The sequence below is a fragment of the Brienomyrus brachyistius genome, chromosome 2 (genome assembly GCF_023856365.1).
Source record: "Brienomyrus brachyistius isolate T26 chromosome 2, BBRACH_0.4, whole genome shotgun sequence".
Taxonomy (NCBI): Eukaryota; Metazoa; Chordata; class Actinopteri; order Osteoglossiformes; family Mormyridae; genus Brienomyrus; species Brienomyrus brachyistius.
Window position 1 is genome coordinate 28,912,319 of NC_064534.1, and position 19,988 is coordinate 28,932,306.

At 42.3% G+C, this 19,988-nt stretch overlaps 3 protein-coding genes across 3 annotated transcripts; 1 reads left to right on the forward strand and 2 right to left on the reverse strand.

Moving 5' to 3' along the window:
- Positions 1-1,752: 1,752 nt before the first annotated feature.
- On the reverse strand, positions 1,753-8,052 carry LOC125713358 (intracellular hyaluronan-binding protein 4-like). Its single transcript, XM_048984394.1, has 8 exons — positions 7,444-8,052; positions 6,360-6,498; positions 5,479-5,607; positions 4,996-5,070; positions 4,655-4,738; positions 2,935-3,103; positions 2,290-2,478; positions 1,753-2,070 (listed from the first exon to the last, which is right to left on the reverse strand). The coding sequence occupies exons 1-8, from the start codon at positions 7,697-7,699 to the stop codon at positions 2,014-2,016; spliced, it is 1,098 nt and encodes a 365-aa protein (XP_048840351.1). The 5' UTR covers positions 7,700-8,052; the 3' UTR covers positions 1,753-2,013.
- Positions 8,053-9,092: 1,040 nt separating this feature from the next.
- Positions 9,093-13,962, forward strand: znf367 (zinc finger protein 367). The gene is made up of 5 exons (XM_048984407.1): positions 9,093-9,916; positions 10,967-11,117; positions 11,200-11,319; positions 11,432-11,570; positions 11,734-13,962. The coding sequence occupies exons 1-5, from the start codon at positions 9,638-9,640 to the stop codon at positions 11,966-11,968; spliced, it is 924 nt and encodes a 307-aa protein (XP_048840364.1). The 5' UTR covers positions 9,093-9,637; the 3' UTR covers positions 11,969-13,962.
- A 1,897-nt stretch (positions 13,963-15,859) lies between these two features.
- Positions 15,860-19,661, reverse strand: slc35d2 (solute carrier family 35 member D2). Its single transcript, XM_048984459.1, has 12 exons — positions 19,470-19,661; positions 18,964-18,997; positions 18,780-18,866; positions 18,638-18,705; positions 18,486-18,557; positions 18,318-18,386; positions 17,367-17,469; positions 17,142-17,234; positions 16,979-17,046; positions 16,808-16,886; positions 16,457-16,539; positions 15,860-16,105 (listed from the first exon to the last, which is right to left on the reverse strand). Exons 1-12 carry the CDS (start codon positions 19,604-19,606, stop codon positions 15,979-15,981), a joined length of 1,020 nt encoding a protein of 339 aa, XP_048840416.1. The 5' UTR covers positions 19,607-19,661; the 3' UTR covers positions 15,860-15,978.
- Positions 19,662-19,988: the final 327 nt, after the last annotated feature.

Here is a 19,988-nt window from a genome sequence, read left to right on the forward strand (position 1 = left end):
ATAAAAACCTCTGTTAGTCCAAGGTCAACTGGCTGCCCAATCCCCTCGGGCATGATACCGTTATAGGAAAAGAGAGAATGGGCCAGCTTGCTAAAAGCAAGGTCTAAACTGTGCTCAAGGGCAAAGCCAAAGTCCATCAATGAGTCAAATGTCCACGCCGGCCTGTGGAGCACGACTGACTGAAGGCTGCACCCACAATGTTAGTTTGTAAGTCAATTCCACAATGTCACTGCTCCATATTAAAGATGTTATGGTACACTATACAGGCAAAAGCTTTGGCACATGTCCCGCTTAATCATTAAATTCAGGTGTTTCATTCAGACCCATTGCCACACATACATAAAATCAAGCATCTAACCATGCAATCAGGTTTACAAACATTTGTGAAAGAATGGGTCATTGTGAAGAGCACAGTGAATTTGAGCATGTTACTGTCATAGGATGCCACCTCTGCAATAAATTCCCTGCCAGATATTCCAGTCAACTGTAAGTGGAATTATTGCGAAATGGAAGCATTTAGAAATACCAGAAATTCAACCACAAAATGGCAGACCATGTATAGTAACAGCGCAGTTGCAGTGTTGGGGTACAGTGCATAAGTCACCAGTGCTTTGTTGACTCAGTAACTGCAGTGTTCTGAATGTCCTCTGGCATGAATTCCAGCACAAAAACTGCACTAGGAGCTTCATGAAATGGGTTTCCGTGGCCGAGCAGCTGCATGCAAGCCTCACATCACCAAGCGCAACGTCAAGCATCAGATGGAATGGTGTAAAGCACGGTGCCATTAGACTCTGGAGCAGTGGAAACATGTTCTGATGAGTCACACTTCTCTGTGTGGCAGTCTGTTGGATGAGTCTGGGTTTGGCAGATGCCAGGAGAACATTACCCATCTGATTGTATTGTAAAACTGCAAAGTTTGGTGGAGGAGGGATAATAGTTTGGGGTTTTTCAGGGGTTGGATTAGCCCCCTTAGTCCCAGTGAAGGGAACTCAATACTTCAGCATACAAAAACATTTTGGACAATCCTGTGCTTCCAACTTTGTGGGAACAGTTTGGGGAAGGCCCTTTCCTGTTCCAGCGTGACTGTGCCCCAGTGCACAAAGGTCCATTAAGACATGGTTGGGTGAGTTTGTTGTAGAACAATTTGACTGGCCCACACAGAGCCCTAATCTCAACCCCATAAAACATTGGGAGGAACTAGAATTTAGACTGAGCCAGATCTTCAGGTCAAACAGTGTCACAAATGCTCTCCTGGAAGAATGATCAAAATTTCCCTGAAAACACTCCTAAATCTTGTGTACAAGCCTTCCCAGAAGAGTTGAAGCATCTATAGCTGTAAAGGGTGGGCCAACTCCATATTGAAGCATATGCATCAAGAGTGGGATGTCATTAAAGTGCATAAATATATAAAGGCAATATCCCAATACCTTTGGCAATATAGTGTGTATTTTATTTAAATATGGTCTTTGAATTTGGAAAATGCATGTTGTTTCAGCTTTAGTCTACATCAGCAAAAAAAAAAAAAAAAAAAAAAAAAAAACATTCCATTACCCAGTAGTCACTGGTCTATAAGCACCAGAATGACTTTGTATTCTAGTAGCTCAAGAATACAAAATTGAAAACGATTCCCCTGTAAAATGACAAGGAACAATTTTGTGTGTGGGTATGTATATTATAAGGGGATTCAGAATCTACGTCTTTCAGGAGTAGATCTCTCTACTGCTTGGTAAGAACCAAAGAAATGACATTACATTGTGAACAGTGCATTTTAATCCCTTTTCTACATCAAGCAGTCATACACACAAAAACAACCATTTTGAGGAATGCTATCATTCTGGCTAAAGGAAAAGCAGCAGTCTCCCATCTGGAAAAACAGTACTTTGGAATGAACAAGAAAATGTTCAAAATTAGAAGTGCGAGATTCAAGAGGCACAGACAAATTTAGCAGCAAGAACGCTTAGATCCTGGAAGCACAGCTGCCCCCCCCCCCCCCCATGTGTGTCAGGGGTCCCCTCAGGCCAGAGCAGGGAAATCCTCCATGTCGTCCGGGTTTGGTGCAAGAACTCGAGCCTGGAGACAACAATGCACGTAAATGAGCCAAACACAAGCAGAGTTCTATCCAGTACTTTCACATTTCAACAGAGAAGTTTAACTGAAGCATTTCAACTAGCTTTGTAGAGGCTCTTGGACAACATGAAAACCACCTGGACCAAGCACTCGAAAAGCAAAACTGAAAATCCCCAATGTAAGGGATAGCTGTGAATACAGAGAATTCAAAATTTTACATACCACATCATATTTCAGAGTATCTGGTGGGACTGCAGAACTTCCACGGCCTCTGCCCCCACGACCACCTCGACCACCCCTGCTGGGACGTGACAGGCTGCCAAAGTTAATGTCCAGCGAGGAAGTGATATCATTGGCAGGGCGTCTGAAAGAGTACAGGTCTTCATCCACCTCAAGTAGTGGTTCCTTACCCTGAAGAAAAGGGGGACACGCCAATTACAGTTAATGGCGCTTATGTGAATTTCAAAATTAAAATAAAAAAAAGCTTCCATTTTTATGTTGCTATTATTTTTAAAGGTTATCAAAATCGCTTCAGTTCACATCTCCTGAGTAACGACATTTAAAGTAGCAAATACTTAATTTTACTATTTTTCGTGGCAGGGGATGCAATCTCCTTACAATATTTCCAGTACAAGAGCTTTATGCATGAAAAAAATTACATCAACACTCCAATAGTTAAACTTTGCAAGAGATGCACAATGTTCCTCTGAATCCACTGAAGTACAAACAGAGAACCACTGCTGCACTGCGTCTTTTCAAACAAAATTCACATTATCAGCACAAACACACAAACAGCCAAAAATGGTCTATGAACGAAATAGGACTATTTGACCCACAATGAGTACAAAGACACCAAGACTTTCTCACCTGGTAGTATTTGGATTTATGAATGACCACCGCCTTTTTGGGCACCTTGCTTTCAGGTTTGCGGAGATTCAGCTCCACCTTTGGTCTATACTGCTCCTGCAGGGCCTTCCACTCATCCAGGGACATCTCCATGACAACGTCCGGGATGCAATCTCCCTCTTCTGCTGCCCTGCCACATTTAAGCAGAGGCTATGGACAACTGGGAAGATGGTTAATGATCTTGCTGAACAGCCCTCAGCTTCAGTTCCACAGTTCCAATGATTAACCAGATCTGTAACAGACTTGAATTATGCATTTTCATCAGCAGGAGAACTGCGGTCCAATCAGCTGTTTTTCCACATGTTGGTATTGAAAGAAATTTTTTAAATACACTTGAGCCTGGAATTGTACACTTAAGGGAGTGGTGCAATTTTAATTACCCACTTTAGGCATCCCCCTTTGGCAAAATCCAACAGGAACTGCAATGTTTTGCGAAACTGAATATTTTTAACATGCAAATCATGCAGAACAATATATCTAGTCAAAAGACAACCAGCACACCCCCACCCCCCCCCACAGACAACCAAACAATGAAATACTATGACTGCCACAGAAATGCAGCTTCACGGTGAAAAACCTCAAGCACCAAATGGGCTCATTAACGATTTACAACCTGCTGAGTTGCTTAGATCTTCAGCTCCAATTTCATCCAAAATGTTTAAAAAAGGTCAACAAAAATTGCATCGGCTATAATACAACCAGTTACGGCACAGTACACTGGCAAACAGTACAAGAGCCATGTCTGAAGAATCTTCTGGCAATAAGCTATAAACAAAGTAGCCAATTTTCTCAACCGATCCAGTATAGTATAAAATTACTTCAATTCAAAGTGCTGTTCTAAGCAGACTCACTCAAATTTCAATTTGTAAATTTAATGCATGTATAAACTAATGCAACTTTTATACCTAAAATACTTATTCAATATCAATTTCTCCTTTTTTGAATTCATTTCAATCATATGAAGCTCAGATTCAGAGTATTTATATGAGCACAATAACCTTCATGACTTATGCCAGCAGAGACACCCATCCATCCATCCACTTATCCTGACCAACAGAGACACGTTTCTCCAGCTGCACTAAAACCATCACCCCTCTGTCATCACATTCGAGTCTTTGTGCCTAGGAGGCTACCTACGGCAACATGCATAATAAATCAGTTTTGGTCATGGGGACACAGCCTGAGATGTGGGTAAGGTACAGCCTACTTGGGCAGGACTGTGACCCATATGCAGTCAGTCACACAGCCAAGGTAATTTACGATAAATTTAAACAAAAACAGTACACACACCGTGTATTCACTGGTTACATTGTCACATCCGACTTCCCTGGCATAGCCCAAAGACGGTCAAAATGAAAGAAAACCACCCCTGACAAGAGACATGTAGATGCTATGCTACATCTGAAATCGCTAGGCAACAGCTAGTCTCAGGCACAATCACTGTTTACTTTGTAGTCATCAGTCTGTTATTGCCACAATGTATTCTGCAGTAGACCATGAATCACTTTGCTTCCCCTAAATAGTTCCATTTCATCCACAGCACGAGTTCCTATTGTCATTTTATGGTTCAGCACGCAGAGCGAGTTGCTGGTTCTCGCTGCTGAAAGGCCACACGGTGCTGTCAGGGGGGAGTTATTGCGTTTTTTTCTGCTGGGTGAGTACAGACGGGCAGACCACTCACTGGCTCTCCCCAGACGTTTCTGTAGCTCCTCGAGACTCATCAACATCGCCAGCTTCCTCTGGGGGAGTCAATTCCACCCCAAACCTGCAAGACAGAAGACAGTCGTTCTCTCAACAAACTAGCCAGTCAAGTGTTTCAGCAGATTTACAATTCATTTTTACCAAATAACAAAAGGATTTCCAACAAGACTCAAACATACTGAGCACAACTTCCATGGCTGTTCTCCATAATACCAGATAACTAACCAGCGATTCCAAAACCTTCAATAAGCATTTAAATGAGTGTTAATGCCCTGGGGCAGATGGGCATCTCATCATACTTTGCCCTTTTGCTCTCTTTACCCTCTATCTGGGTCCTTCATGGAGCCCCAGTTTCGTGGTCCACCTCCTTCACGCTTCTCATCAGGACGAACGCCACTGGAGAGCAGGAACAAAATAGTCACACGTCTAAGGTTTGGACTCCCCCCACCCATTTGTATCGATATTAATTTAACATACCGAACGCATCTTCTGAGGATGCAAAAATGTTCAAGGAACAAGCTTGTCAGTAAGTTCATTGGTCAGACCATCACATTTAGAAATGGATCATTACATGTAAATGTTACATTTTCATAAAACCCGCTGGGGACAAACAGGGCTGTGAATTGTATTAGCTTAGGCTTGTAGTTAACTTCACATTAACACATGTCTAAGATGAACTCCAGATCACGACTCTGCCTTCAAGGATATCGAGGGTTTAACCATTTCTAAGGAACAGGACCTCAGCACTAGTGTTTTCTGCTTATTTCACACAGACAGAAAAGTCCAAAGAGACTAAAACCTTACGATTGCATGCTGCCACTCTGGTGCTCAAATTGTCTCTTGCCTCTCTGGTCGAAGCCATCAGTGAACCTGGGATATGCCATTCGGGCCCTGGCACGGTCCCAGTTACCCCTCTCAAACTTCTCACCTGGTCTGTGTGTGGGGTAAGCAGGCAGAAGGAGGGGGGGGGGAAGGTCAGAAAAACCACACACATGAACAAAAGCTATAGTTTCGCTACAACAGGCTGCCCACATCCACCCACACAGGTCAGTCTCTCAAATTAACTTAACCCCCTTTCTTGAGTATATGTTAACTGGTGATTCTGATTATGAAGTGACATTTAAAAACTGGAATTTCCATTTGTAGCTGTTAAAATGAACCTGACAGATTCTAGTCTCAGGAACAGCCTTACTTATACATGTGACAACCAATTTCAAACAGTTTCATAGAATTATTCAGGCATCAGACTCAGTTTGGATAGGAATTAGCTAAGCCGGTGTTTTCCAATCCGTTCCGTTCCTCAGGGACCCACAGTCGGTCCATGTTTTTGCTCCCTCCAAGCTTCCTGCCATACAGTCAAAAACATGGACGGTCTGTGAATTCCCAAGGACTGGATTGGGAAACACTGAGCTAAATAACTAATAGCTCATGGGAAGCACTGAGGTCTCAAAACATCAAAGACTGGGGGTTTGAGTCCACCCCCAGAGATATGCCTCTCAACACCACAACTCTGCTTAGGATAAGTAAGTGGAAGACTGGGTGATGATTATCGATCCATCAGTGTACCCATCTTATGAAGTACCAGATTCTATTAAAGCAGTCCTTTCAAATCCTGAGGTCAACAAAAACCTCAGACCCCTTACGGAACACAGCAAACCCCTCTGAGCTGAACACGAGACACATACTTGTCAGAGACGCGTTCCTGCAGGGGCTCCATTACGTTGAATCGCTGCTCCCTAAAGACGGGGCGTCTTTCACCCCTCTCCACTTCCACTACACCCCTGTTTTCATTCTGGATCTGTCTGCCGTAGGAGAACCTGTTACCTAAACAAAAAGGGACAAGTAGATATCAGGCAACATTTTACAAGTGTTTTCCAAAACGTTCTTATTTCATTGTGCTCCAACATAAGCATACATTTTAGATATTCAAAATACCTACATTTTAATGTCAAGAGAGCAGAAATGAAAAATTAGGTATTTTGAATATCTAAAAAAGCCAAATCCCCCAATCATGATTTTTATAAATCAGGTGCACGGCAGCATTCGTAGTACTCCACACACCACGCCGCTACAACTAACCTACCCCACATTCAGATGCATGGAGGCTGACTGCACTAACTCAAACTCTCAACCCAAAGCCTCAGCTTTCGTTACCGAGATGTTCATTTAAAATCGGGTATTTTACTGGAAAACAGAAGCATCGGCCGCCGGCATCCGCGGCAGCGCGAAGAGCGCCGCCTGGCGGGGAGACGCAGCCAGCGTTTCGCAGCATGAGGCAGCAGCAGCGCCGGCATGACTGTGCGAAAGCGGGCAGAAAAAAGCGGCCGGCAAAGCAGCAGCCATACGAGAGCACGGGGGAACACACACACACACACACACACACACACACACACACACACACACACACACACACACACACACACACACACACACACACACACACACACACACACAGCGAAGCACAAACACCCCGGGTTCGCGTTACCTGCTGCATCAGTACGCCTTTAAACGTGTGCATTACTTATCTCGTAGTACATAAAGTTTAAGCTTTGCGCTAGTAAGGCCGCTTTAAAGGACTGTTTTACTGTGACAGCAGGAGGCGGCTGGGCTTTCGGAAACACTATGCAAGGTACTATATAATCAGTTTGCTGTCTAGCTAGCAAAACTAAACGGCGCAGCTGCCCCAAATTAAACTAAATTAAAATAAATGGTTAACCAGTTATTGGTATTTATATTAAATAAACCGGCCAAAGAAGCCATTTGCTTTACCCGTGGCATCAGTCATTGGAGCAGCGTTTCCTTTCCAAAACGACGGGGTCTTCCTATCTTTTTGGGATCCCTTCTTTCCGGGCTTCCCCTCGCTCCCCCGTCTTAACTCCTCTTTCTTTTTCTCCTTCCCCAGCTCTGCCTCCCGGAGTATGTCAAACGGGTCGGCATCGTCGTCGAGGAGGTGGTCGAAGCGGTTCATCACGGTACAGCCGAACGTGTCCTGCTCCATGACGGAACCGCTTCTCACCCCGTTCATGCCCACCACGATATAGGATAGCAAAGCCTTATATTTCCCTCTTTAATTCGCCGGATAGTGAGATCCGTTGCTCTTTACGAGCCCAGCAGCACCGCTTCACTTATAAGCATCGTCTAGTGTGCGCGTCCAGGTCCTGATGCTGGGGAGGGTTACATGCGCGCACCCGTCACCTTATTAAAGCGACGAGCAACCCGACGCCACGCCCTAATTATCCACGAGGCCTTAAAGGGGGCAGCAAGACGCTGTGTAAAGCAGACACACTTTCAGCTGATGACAAATTAGCCAAATGTGATTTTCACCCTTAAACAATTCGTCCTGGTTGGTGATAAATGTTACTTAAATTTGACTAAGTTTTGAATTTCTTGCTCTTTTTGAATCCAACATACCTACCTCATTCCTACGTCACACTAATTATTTATTAATTACCATCTCTTTTTATTCTTATATTGCACTGTTGTCATGTATCGCACTACTGTTCATTGTACCCCGTCAGGCACCCGATCCCTTGAAACCGTGGCACAAGTATTTCACTGTTTTCCAAATACACGTGACAATAAAACTTGAAACATCGTGACAATACCCTACATATATAAATATATATCGGGATATTCAAAGTTAAATGTATCGCTCCCTGTACGCGAAAGGGTATGTTGCTTGGACATTTGCTTCCGTCAAGTTGTCTCACGCAGGTTTGCAGACTTTGGTCAGCTGGCTGGCGTGAGATTTTCAATTCGAGACAAGACTGCATATACGTACACACGCATTTCACGTTATGTAGTCCAGGAACAATGCTCGGGTCCACGTTTCATAAACCCATCACACTGTGCTAAGACCTTCTATAGTACATTTAAATACCACTTTAACTTACATATTTTAATACCCAGCTGAAAATACTACCGCAAAACACCCTGGACATAACCTTTGATAGTATCTTTTTTTCTACGGTTTAAATAAAACCTGACCTGATAATCTGATTGGAATTGCCTTTGTTAGTTTATTTGTTAGACGTATACTTAAAAAATATTTCACTAGACTATTAGATATAAGTGTTTATAATATTTAGATCGAGATGTCGCGCTACATTTATTTCAAAAGGTCCGTAAATAATAATGTAGAGCTAACGTTCTTTTATCCATGAATGCCCTCTTTGATTCATTATTGGGTTGGCGGTTTAATTACGTAATGCTCCCCCTCCCATATACCTAGTTCCCTTTAAACTGGCCAAAATCATGTGTTCAATTCGTTAAAAGTGCGCGCGGGAGAGGCCCTCATCGGTGAACGACTCAGCTTTAGTCACGGAAAGACGTATTTGCCCATTGGTTAAATTAGCCTTTGGCAAACCTTTTACTCCTCTGCTCCGTAACTATTGCTCCATACCGCGGTCTATCAGTAGACCCGCGCTGAAAATGTTTAAATTTCATTGGTTGGAAAAATCCGACCAATCACCGTAAAATGAATGTCTGCGCTCATTGGTTGTTGTCTGCCATTGGGTAGGCTCCTTTCAAGGTTTTGTTCGTGCAATAGGCTCGTTTCTTTTCGTGTAGTAACGTGGTTCAGTATTCTAGCTGTCGATTTGTCAGCGAGGCACCCGGGCGCGAATTGTAACGCGGGAAAAGTTCTGGGAGGGTGCAGTCCCTAGTTAGTATTTGCACTCCGAAACGGAAAGGAATTGTAAGGGGCTATACGCTGTTTGGTTATTATATAGTACTTATTTAAGTGGGTAGTTACGTTCAAAGTGCCTTATTTTGTAGTGTCTTATCGAATCAGTGTATCTTGGAGTATCTGTTAGGGCTTCCATAATTTTTTATATGAAAGGAAGTTGCGGAGGGGCAGTAACTAGTGGCTATTTGGCCGTTTAGCTAATTGTCTGGCAATTCGGTACGTATTGTATCATACGTAGGGATTCGGACTTTGGTGAATTTATTTTATTGTGTAGCTATGGCTGAAAGCAAACCGTCTCAAGTCATTTTCTGTGACGATTCTCCAAAACGAGTGTTGGTGTCGGTTATTAAGACCACGCCGATAAAACCGAAGAGCATGGAGCATTTGGTGCCGACCAGTCCGGGATTTAGCGACTTTATGGTGTACCCTTGGAAGTGGGGGGAGAACGCCCACAATGTAACTCTCAGTCCCGGACCGGTGAACGGAGCCGCTTCCCCCACTGGGAGTAACACGGGAGTGGATGGAGACGCGTCTGCATGTCCTGATCACATGAAGGTATAGTGCTCAGAACACTACTAATGTATATATTTGCAGCAATAGTTACGTTCGGTGTGTTTGTTGTTTTAGCTGTATTGATTTTTGTGTGACATGGATGGGTATGTGTTCACAGTTAAAGGGCTTGGTGCTGTCATTTAAATGATAGATGTAATTTGTCTAAGGAGGAAGCTGGAAATTGTGCCTAAATAATCAAGCGGTTAATATAAATACAGTAGGGTAATATCTCTAAATTGATTAGACACTTGACTTTTTTTGGAGAAAAATTGACCTTTTTACTCTGCCGGCTCACCGATCAAAATGATCGTTTCCTCATGTGATCCAGATGTATGCTAAAATAAATTGTGTGACGTTTATGTAATTGCAATTAAAATGCTTTTATTAATAAGGTTAAGAATTCTTTTGTTTGAGCAGAGGTAACTAGTTTAAAAAAATGCCCGCGCTCTGTGTATGACATGATGGATTTTAAACTCTACTTCCTACTGTAGCAGCTGCTGGCCAGATATGACGTCAGCGGCGCGCGCCAAAAGTCAGCCCTGTGTGTGTGTGTGTGTGTGTGTGTGTGTGTGTGTGTGTGTGTGTGTGTGTGTGTGTGTGTGTGTGTGTGTGTGTTGAGGGGTGCGCGCGCGGCTTCCTAGAGAGACACTGCTTCCTACTTGTACGTCACGATTGGTTGTAGTCAGGGGTGTGTGTGATGCATATTTTAAAACGCGGTTCTAGATTGCTCAGTCCAAACACGGGAGTTAACCTTTCAGGAAAAATTTAAGCATCAGTAAATTAATAGGTTGCATGTTTTTTTTTTTCCATTATTTAATGTTGAACCTTGTTCCGAAACTTTACTGTGACAAACAATGACGCTCTTAAAATATGTATCTACTAGGAATACTCACTGAATACTCAGGTAAATCTGCCTTTGTCTGATCTGTAAAAACTATATTTATGATTTTTAATGAGAAATGAGGTATTGGATTTTTTTATTTTGCAGTAATGTAGTTTTGAGCAATTTATCCTGTCTAAGCTTATTGCTCTTTCGGGCGTTTCCGGTATCAGGATGGGTCTCGTCGGGGTCGCCCCCGAGCCGAAACTGTCCGGGAGTTGATCAACGAAGGCGAGCACTCATCCAGCCGAATCCGGTGTAACATCTGCCACCGAGTGTTCCCACGGGAGAAATCCCTTCAGGCTCACAAAAGGACCCACACAGGTAATGAAGTGTACACAAAGGAGTGTTGCGAGTGGAGCTGGTGGTCTGTCTCGTGGTGTTAAACTCCTTTTGTTGCTTTCAGGGGAGAGGCCTTATCATTGTGATTACCCTGACTGTGGAAAAGCTTTCGTACAGAGCGGGCAGCTGAAGACCCACCAGCGGCTGCACACAGGGGAAAAGCCCTTTGTGTGTTCTGAAAAGGGTGAGGAGGGGTGCTTGAGAGTGGTTTAAGGTCTATGCAGCTTTGAACGATAGTCCTTTCTGGAGAATTGCACCTTTACTACAGGCTGATTTCCGTATGGTTGTCTTCTTAGGTTGTGGTAGTCGGTTTACTCATGCCAACCGGCACTGCTCCAAGCACCCATATGCCCGCCTAAAGAGAGAGGAGCCTGTAGGCGACCCTGGAAAATCCCAGGCTGTGGATAACAAGGCCGTAGCTGATTGGTTGGCCAGGTGAGTGATATATCTGGGAAGCAATTCACGGAACTGTTCAAATGGATCCACAACTCATTGAATTGGATGGGACCCATCAATGCAAGATTTGTAAAGATGGTCCCAAATGGACAGGGAAATATAATGTCCCAAATCGGTGCAACTGTCTCCTCCCCCATATCAGATACTGGCAGACCCGAGAGCAACGGGTCCCCCCTCCCAAGGGGACGGGCTTGGTGAAGGCTGGGACGGAGGACCAGGAGCAGCGAGACCCTTTGGAGTTTATGCCATCAGACGAGGAAGACGCAGAGGATGAGAAGAACAGCAGCGGGGCAGCGCGGCAGCGGCTGCAGGAGCAGCGAGAGCGTCTTCATGGTGCGCTGGCTCTTATCCAGCTGGCCAACAACCTGTCCTCCTAGCTCCGCCCATGGTGTCTTCAAATGCCGGCCGACAGCCAGTTGGGTACAAGCTAAAAAGCACCTTATCACGCTTTTTGTAGGCTGCTATAATTGTAGATTTCATTACATGAAGAATGTTTGTTTATTTTCTGACTTTAAGAAGAAAGTTGTTTTAAGGTTTTTCCTTTTCCTTAGTTCTTTGCACTTTTTTTGATAACGAGTTTTTAAGTATTGAGTGTGTTTTGTGTGTGTATATTTCGAGGGTTTAGCTCTGCTGAACTGAAAGGGTGCATACAGACGACGATGGAAGGTTAACGACACTGGCTTCTGCAGGCCTGAATTTAGTCAGCTCAAAGTATTGAAGTTTTGATTCTATATAAAAAAAGAATTTAAGACATCGCCCAGCTAGATGTTTGGATTACAGATTCCAGAGGGAGAATTCAGTAATGTAGTGTCATCCTTTTTTTACTTTTTAAATGTCAAAATCCCTACTTGTATCCATCAAGTTAAGCAATCATCCGTTACATGACCAAATGTATGTGGACACCCCTTCTAGTTAGTGGGTTTAGCTGATTGAGCCCCACCAATTGCAATCATGTAGATGAAATCGAGCATAGAGCCTTGCACTGCCCTCAGTCAAACTGGAGAGCTCACTGACTTTAAGCACGGCAGTATCATAGGATGCCTACTTTCCAATAAGTCAATTTTCTGTCCCGCTCGTGGTAGCCAAGTCAGATGTAAGTGCTGTTCTTGTGAAATGGAAATGTTTAGAAACGACGATTCCGCAAAGCAGTATGCCACACCAGGTCATTGGATGCTGAAATCTGTGACGTGTGGAAAATCTCATTTATCGACTTCCAAACTGCTTCTAGAAGCAAGGTCAGCTCAAGAACTGTTCATCAAACAGCATAGTGCCATGGGTCTGAAGTAATGTAAAGAATGTTCCTTTTTGACTCTGGAGTAGTGGAAATGTGTTCTTTGGAGTGATCAGTCCTGTATTGCTATTTGATAGTCTGAAGGGCAGTTCAGGGCTTGGTGAATGACTGTAGAATGCTACCGGCCTGGATGTATAGTACAAGCTCCAAAAGTTTTGCTGGAACAATAATGATCAGGGGCTGTTTTTTTTTGTGGTTTGATTTAGGTGTATTAGTTTTGATGTCGAAGAAATTGACTGGCTTGCAGAGCCCTGATCTCAGCCCCGTCAGACATCTTTGGGATGAATCTGAACAGCCACTGCAGGCAAGGCCTGATTATTCAACATCGGTGCCTAACCTTAGTATCTTGGCTGAATGGTAGCGGATTCCTGCATCTATATTTCAAGATTTCATGGAACCCTGTGCAAAACCTATGCGAGAGTGGAGGCTGTTAGAGTAACAGAGGGGCCAGCTCCAAATAACTCATTCTGAGTCCAGAGGAATTTGATTCGACGTCCACATACCTTTGGCCATGTATAGTTCAAAATCTGTGATCCCAACTAAAGTACTTGGTATTTACCATGCATTCTCTGGGACTGTCTGCATTTTCAGGCACACGTCTGTTAAAAGGCAGTCATGTGTGCGTCACCCGTCTGTAAATTGCTATGATGTTTGTTAATTTATGACTCAAAGACCATGTCTTAGATTTTTTTATTTCTAAATTATAATAAAATAGATTTAGTTTAAATAGGAATATATGTGGAAAATACAAAGTTATGAGGTCAGGCTACTTTCTACAAGCACCTTAATCATGTTTGTCAAACTGCTTATAAATCTGACATTTACATCCATGGGATATTTTTCATTCCTTAACATTGGAGACTGTTTGGAGAAAGTTTGACCCCAAAGTTGAATTGTACAGTGTTTTTTTTTTTTTTTTTTGCCTGCCCTTTATATACTTCCCCACAATTTAGCATTTACCTGAGTTGGAATGCATTGTGTGTTTTGGACTTCTCTATCATCTCAAAGTTTTTGGATCTCAACAATGTGGCACTAGACTTGTTTCCCCTCCTGTCGTTCCTGTGTCAGGCTTGATGGGGGGGGGGGGGGTGGGTGACCGAGTTGTCAAATTACATAAGCCCTGTCCCGAGTAGGGGGAGATATGTTTATGCACTTGATAGAAAAGGGTTTAGCTTCAGTGATAAAGTTCAGTTCTGAGGATGCTGATTGAGGAGTCTTTCAGTTTGCAACACTAAATGTTTCAGATTTCCTTTAAGCTTCTAACCTTAGGCTGCTGTTCTGTTTAGTGACACTGCTGCTTCTCATAGCAGCGCACAGAGCCTTTGTCAGACGTTCTTATTCCTGTACTAGTTTAAAATAATAATCGGTCTGACATTTGTTTCCCCTCTGCCTTACCCAAAGCATTTTAAAAATCCATGTCATTCGTAATATTTTATCATGAGACTGAATTGGAAAAGTAAACAAAAAAGAGCTGAACAACTTCAGATGTTAACTGAAGTAAATTTTAATTCTTTTCAAACTATTGGAAAACTAAAATATATGTATTATCAGTCTATTTAAACCACATGAAAAATACCCTTTTACAATATTTACTGTTTTATTAGCTGTCAACTGCTAATAAAATAGCTTTTGTCTGAAACAATCTGGTTGTCTCTCTTGCCCTTGCTAGGACATGTTCTCGCTTGCTTTAGAAATGCATGTTTTGAGCAGGGTGTTCTCATGGACAGTCCATAGTGCTGGTACTTATTGGTCTGTATTATCCAATAAACAACATTAATTATCATGTGTAAGTCATATGTCCTTTTGACTGCTGCTTTATTTTTAATGAGAGGAAACTAACTGGTCTTATGTGGTTCTTGTCTTTTGGCTCGGCTTGTGCGGAGGGCTGGGTTGGTGCAGGTGCTGCCTTCACAACTCTGGCAGCTCACACCTTGATGCCCTTGCAGCTGAAGCGTCACCTTGCATGTGCCATTAAATTCCAGTCACATGTATATAATCTCCAGTTTAAACTTGCTAAACAGAGCGCCAGCATTCTTAGTAAGGTTTCCTTCTACCTATTTAGGGTCTTCCTCAGCTCTGCTTTTCAATGGGTTGTGGCAAACAGGCAGGTTAGATGAAATGTGTTCCCTAAGTGTATTTACCTTGAATTTGTAGGTAAGCTGGAACAATAGTAGTACATTACTAAAGTACATACACACTGTACTGTAGCTGGAGCTCATGAATCACTAAAGCTGCAGTATTTTTGAGCATCACAAAGCAGTGTGCATTCATCATGAACCACTGTATTAAACTCACTTTTAATAGAGGCTTCATCACAGTTTTAAGTACGAGTTGTCCATAAGTCAAACATTCTTAACCTGGGGACTGTCTGAAGTTCTGGGATAGGATAAACTGCATATCTGAGAACACTGGCACGTTTGTCTGGTTAGATAATGAAGTTAACTTCACATGAACTGTAATCCTTCAGGCTCAAGGGTTAATAAACAATTATTATGGAGTGAAACATATCCATCACAATCCTTAAGTAACAGGGATTTTAGTGATGCATCTGAAGTTAAAGCCAGCCTCCAAGAAAGGCACACTGTTTACCCTGAGTCACGCTGCTGGTTCTATTAACAGTCGCACCAAAACGGCTCAGCGTGCGACATGCCGCTGTGGTTTACAATCACCGACAATCAAGACATACTGCACGTGCCTCACGTTATAAAGTTGGCAGAAGTGCAGCCCACCCACACTTAAAACATGCTTCATTGAGTATAGCCCTCAGAGTCTTATGACAGAGTTAATGCACAAGGAACATTATTCTCTGTACTGCCCTCTAGAACTATGTAGCCCACTCCTTACAAAATGTAAAATTTTAAAAACTATCTAGAAAACCAACTTGTTGACTTAAGTCTGAATTGGGGGGGGAGCATGCATATATATATATATATATATATATATATATATATATATATATATATATATATATATATATATATATATATATATATATATATATATATATATATATATATATACACACACACACGCTCCGAGATGAGGCCCTGAAACGGCAGCGCCTGGACAGACAGCATGTGCACCTCAGCACAGGCTTCATGACGTTTGCTGTTTGTCTTCACTGCTGGGCCCCTTGGGGACGTCAGGCTGGCTTCCCCTGCGCGTCTCCAGCGTTAAGCTGCTCCCAAATGTCATATAGGAGTACACAAGCCCCCCCGACATGCTGGCAGAACCAAACAGAGGAGAAAAGTGCCTTTTTCTCCTTACCACAAACATGCTTTTTCAAGCAAATCATTGCATGAGAGATGTACAACCCCTTTACATATGAAGCATAACTGAGGGAACTTAGCAGAGGTATGTCTTATAAAGACATGAAGTCGTAGTAATACATGGCAATAGATTTTTTGTTTAAAAAAAAAAGGACTGAGGAGAAGAACCCTATAAGTTGTCATCTTCAGTGTATAAAATTATAATCTGCTTTTGTGAAACATTTTGTTAAAACAAAGGATATTCCTACAAGGACAGTACTATGCCGTACCTAGCGCTCTGGACAAGGAAATAAAAATCCACTTACCAAATGTTTAGTCCTATGAAATTTAACCAGGAAAATATATAATCTCCACCCACAAACATGCCAATGTAGGCCACAACTACATTCTGGAAGACAAAAGACAAGGACTGAATTTCCTGGCCACAAAAAGTAATGTTATGCTACCAAATACTACCGAATTGTAAAGCAAATTAATTGTAGAGCAAGCTTTAATGCAGCAGCATACATAAGGAAACAAAAAAGTAGAATTTAGCGTCTTAAGAGTACGACAATTTAGGATAAAATAAGAGGGAAGGGATAATCGCAATTTGTTTTAATTATTATTATTAAATATGACTGGCAAATGAGAACAAAATTCCTCAAATACAGCGATACCTTAATGGCGCCCACGACCGTGGTGGTTAGCGCAGAGTTGTAGTGACTACAGAGCACGATGGAGTACATCAGGATAAACCTGAAAGCGAAACGGTGAGAATTCACCTCCACTGCACTGCATACAAGTGCTGATAATCAGAAGCCAAATGTCATTTCCGCACAGGACCTTACCCCATTACACAGGACATGAGGAACGAACATACAAATGGCAAGGTTGTCCAATGCTCAAAAGTCAGGACCTGAAAGAAAAACAAACAATAATCATCATCATCATCATCATCATCGTCCTCACCCCTCCTTCAGTCCTGTGCCTGTTGTCACTAATAGGCCGTACCTGCTGCAGATCTCCACTGCAGGAGCTTGCCAAGACTGTAGGTATTACAATGATACTCGCATTGTAAAATAACACTCCATATCTCCCCAGACCCTTTGAAAGACAAAATATACTTTTCTCAGTATGTGGAGTTCGAAAGGAAATCAACAACTGAGGATCATAAGATCAATAATTATGATAATGGTAACTAAATGACACTTTATGAGTAATCTGTGGAACAGTCACCTCGACCTCCAGCTTCTTCTTGGTGTAAACGCCACTGGCTGCAGTGCACATGTCGTTCAGGAGGATGAATGTGTATCCCTCGAGGTCAAAGGCCAAGTCAGAACTGGGGGGAAAAAAAAAAAAAAAAAAAAACGTATCCTTACTTTTGTTTTCCCCACATACAATATCGATTTAACACAATACTTCAAGATCTGAAAAAATATACACTGTGCTTTAAACATTCTCCCGTACTGATGTGTCGAGTCAAAGCACCAATCTTTGAAAAAGGGTTGGAAATAACTAACAAAGATCTAGGGAGAGTAAAGAAACATTGGGTTTGAGCTTTCTTTTGCTATGACATTCTTTAGCAGTCAGTGAGGCTCCTCTGATCTGGGAATCTGTAGGTAAACAATATTCATCCATCCATCCATCAATCCATTTTCCAAACCGCTTATCCTATTGGGTCGCGGGGGGTCTGGAGGCCTGGGAACAAGGCAGGGAACAACCCAGGATGGTAGGGCCAGCCCATCGCAGGGCACTAAACAATATTCATCTCAATGAAAATGAGATTTTTTTTAATCCATATAATAATATTATCCATCCATCAATCATCCAACCGCTTATCCTGGTCAGGGTTGTGGAGGAGCAGAGCCTCTCAGGCAGGATAGGGCACAGAGCAAGAGGACATCCTCTTAGGGTGCATTTCATAATACCACTAATAATATTATTCAATGATACATTGACTACACCTTTAGAATAAACAAACTGTAAAGAACTGTTGATAATAAAGAACTATTAATGTTTTTTTTTTAAAGAGGAGAAAGAGTCTCCTGTGAGTTTGCTGGGGATCTGAGTCACAGCAGTGGCTCAGTGTGAAGCTTGTCTGCTCTCCCTGTGCTCCAGAGGGTTTCCGCTCAGTCACAAACCATACTAGCAGCTGAACTGGAGTCTCTCTGAATCCTATGGCTTTACCTGGCAGCTACCAGGGCACCAACGACAATGGCCAACACGCTGCACTTGACAAGAGGTGGGAATGTTTTCCTTTGGGAGGACAAAAGAAAAAATATAAAAACACAAATCAGTGTTACATAGATCACAGCTTCACTGGAGTCAATTTCAGGGGAAAATAAAGAAAGATACCTTAATATCCTCGCTTCCAGGACCATGGTCATCAATATCGTGAACTTTCGTAGAACAGTGAACATTGGTAAACTATAAAAGAAGGACAGCAACAGTAGTGAATGACCTAATTATTTAAATCTGTGTTACTCTACACCTTCTCAGTACAGTACCTTAATTTCTTAGTGCTGGCGAGGCCGCTGATGTGATTCCCAACATACAAAAGGGGCAGAGGAAAGATCTGTAATTAAAAAGGCTATAAAATAACTGTAATATAAAAAATACATTATCATTATAGCACGGACATATACTTACTTTAAAAAGTATACTTCTGTCAAAATCTTGGAAATGAATATTATGATTCAATTTTGCAGCATAGAGAACAACAATAGTAGTGAGCATCTGTAACAAAAAGATGAAAAACAAAGTCGATCTACCACTACGATCTGTATTTTTATGGATAAACTCGACATAATGAATAAAATTAAATATAATTCACCTGACCAATTCCAAGAAACGTGAATGATGGAAATCTGTAAAGAGAACGTTATATAAAAAATAGCGCGATGCAACAAAGCACATGGCAGCAGGCATTAACAGATTAAAATCTGGGAATCAATGTCGTGTATCTACATTTTTAATTTGTCTGACAAAACATTCAGATTTGATTTATCTAATCAGGTTGCATACTACTAGCTCATCTCCACGTAGACACTCAATGAGAAAAATTAGTGTTATTTAAATTTACAAAGATGGCAAAAGATTCCGAACTCCTAAGTGAATATGAACCTCAGTCGCCGATATTTACAGCAGAGCAATAAGGCGGGCGTAAGCAGACAATCACTTCGATTAATTTTTAGAATGCAAAATGGTTCCTTACACAAAAAAGTTTGCGAAGCGTTTCTAACACGCTACATATGAAACGACTGTAATACTGTAACAACGCGGAAGTTGCTGGTGTTACATGCATTGGTTGAGCATTACGTCCTGAAGTCATCGTCTCACCTGTAGTGTGTCAACACGATTTTATTTACTATCACGATTAACAGCGAGCTGACAGCGTAAAATGCAGCGGACAGGAACTTGTGCAGTGCCGAAGGAGCGAGCTCTTCACTCCCCTTTCTAACAGCGTTCAGCGACATTTTCCCCGGCCGACAGGAGAACGCCGCAGCTCCGCCACCCGCTTATATCCTGTCAGTCCGGCAGAACGGCGAGGAGGCGGAGCGGCGCGTGCTGAGAAGCGGCGCATGCTGCCGCTCGGAGCCATCAGCTTGCCACAAGCAGCTAATATCACTGAGACGTTTCCTCCTCACACCATTTCTCTCTATTGGTGGATATAGATTTTTTAATCTACGAGAAAAGTCACAAGGTAGTACCTAATGACTGAAGAAAATTTGGATATGGCGATCAGTTATCATCTAAATTTTTGGAATAGTAAGTATCATTTGAAACAGAAGATAAACGTAGAAAAGTCAAAATGATTCCACCCAAAGTTCCATTTCAGGAGTCGTCTAAATGACGAAG

What these genes read in the sequence shown, in the direction of transcription:
- slc35d2 (XM_048984459.1), bottom strand. Translation starts at nt 19,606, where the DNA reads ATGTCGCTGAACGCTGTTAGAAAGGGGAGTGAAGAGCTCGCTCCTTCG. An exon ending in ACAGAAGTATACTTTTTAAA is followed by an intron (nt 18,706 to 18,779) that starts GTAAGTATATGT and finishes TTTTAATTACAG; the next exon opens with ATCTTTCCTCTGCCCCTTTT. An exon ending in CTGGAAGCGAGGATATTAAG is followed by an intron (nt 18,387 to 18,485) that starts GTATCTTTCTTT and finishes GTCCTCCCAAAG; the next exon opens with GAAAACATTCCCACCTCTTG.
- znf367 (XM_048984407.1), top strand. Translation starts at nt 9,638, where the DNA reads ATGGCTGAAAGCAAACCGTCTCAAGTCATTTTCTGTGACGATTCTCCA. An exon ending in CATGTCCTGATCACATGAAG is followed by an intron (nt 9,917 to 10,966) that starts GTATAGTGCTCA and finishes TTCCGGTATCAG; the next exon opens with GATGGGTCTCGTCGGGGTCG. An exon ending in GTAGCTGATTGGTTGGCCAG is followed by an intron (nt 11,571 to 11,733) that starts GTGAGTGATATA and finishes CCCCCATATCAG; the next exon opens with ATACTGGCAGACCCGAGAGC.
- LOC125713358 (XM_048984394.1), bottom strand. Translation starts at nt 7,699, where the DNA reads ATGAACGGGGTGAGAAGCGGTTCCGTCATGGAGCAGGACACGTTCGGC. An exon ending in TCCAATGACTGATGCCACGG is followed by an intron (nt 6,499 to 7,443) that starts GTAAAGCAAATG and finishes CTTTTTGTTTAG; the next exon opens with GTAACAGGTTCTCCTACGGC. An exon ending in GAAACGTCTGGGGAGAGCCA is followed by an intron (nt 3,104 to 4,654) that starts GTGAGTGGTCTG and finishes TAAATGTGGCAG; the next exon opens with GGCAGCAGAAGAGGGAGATT.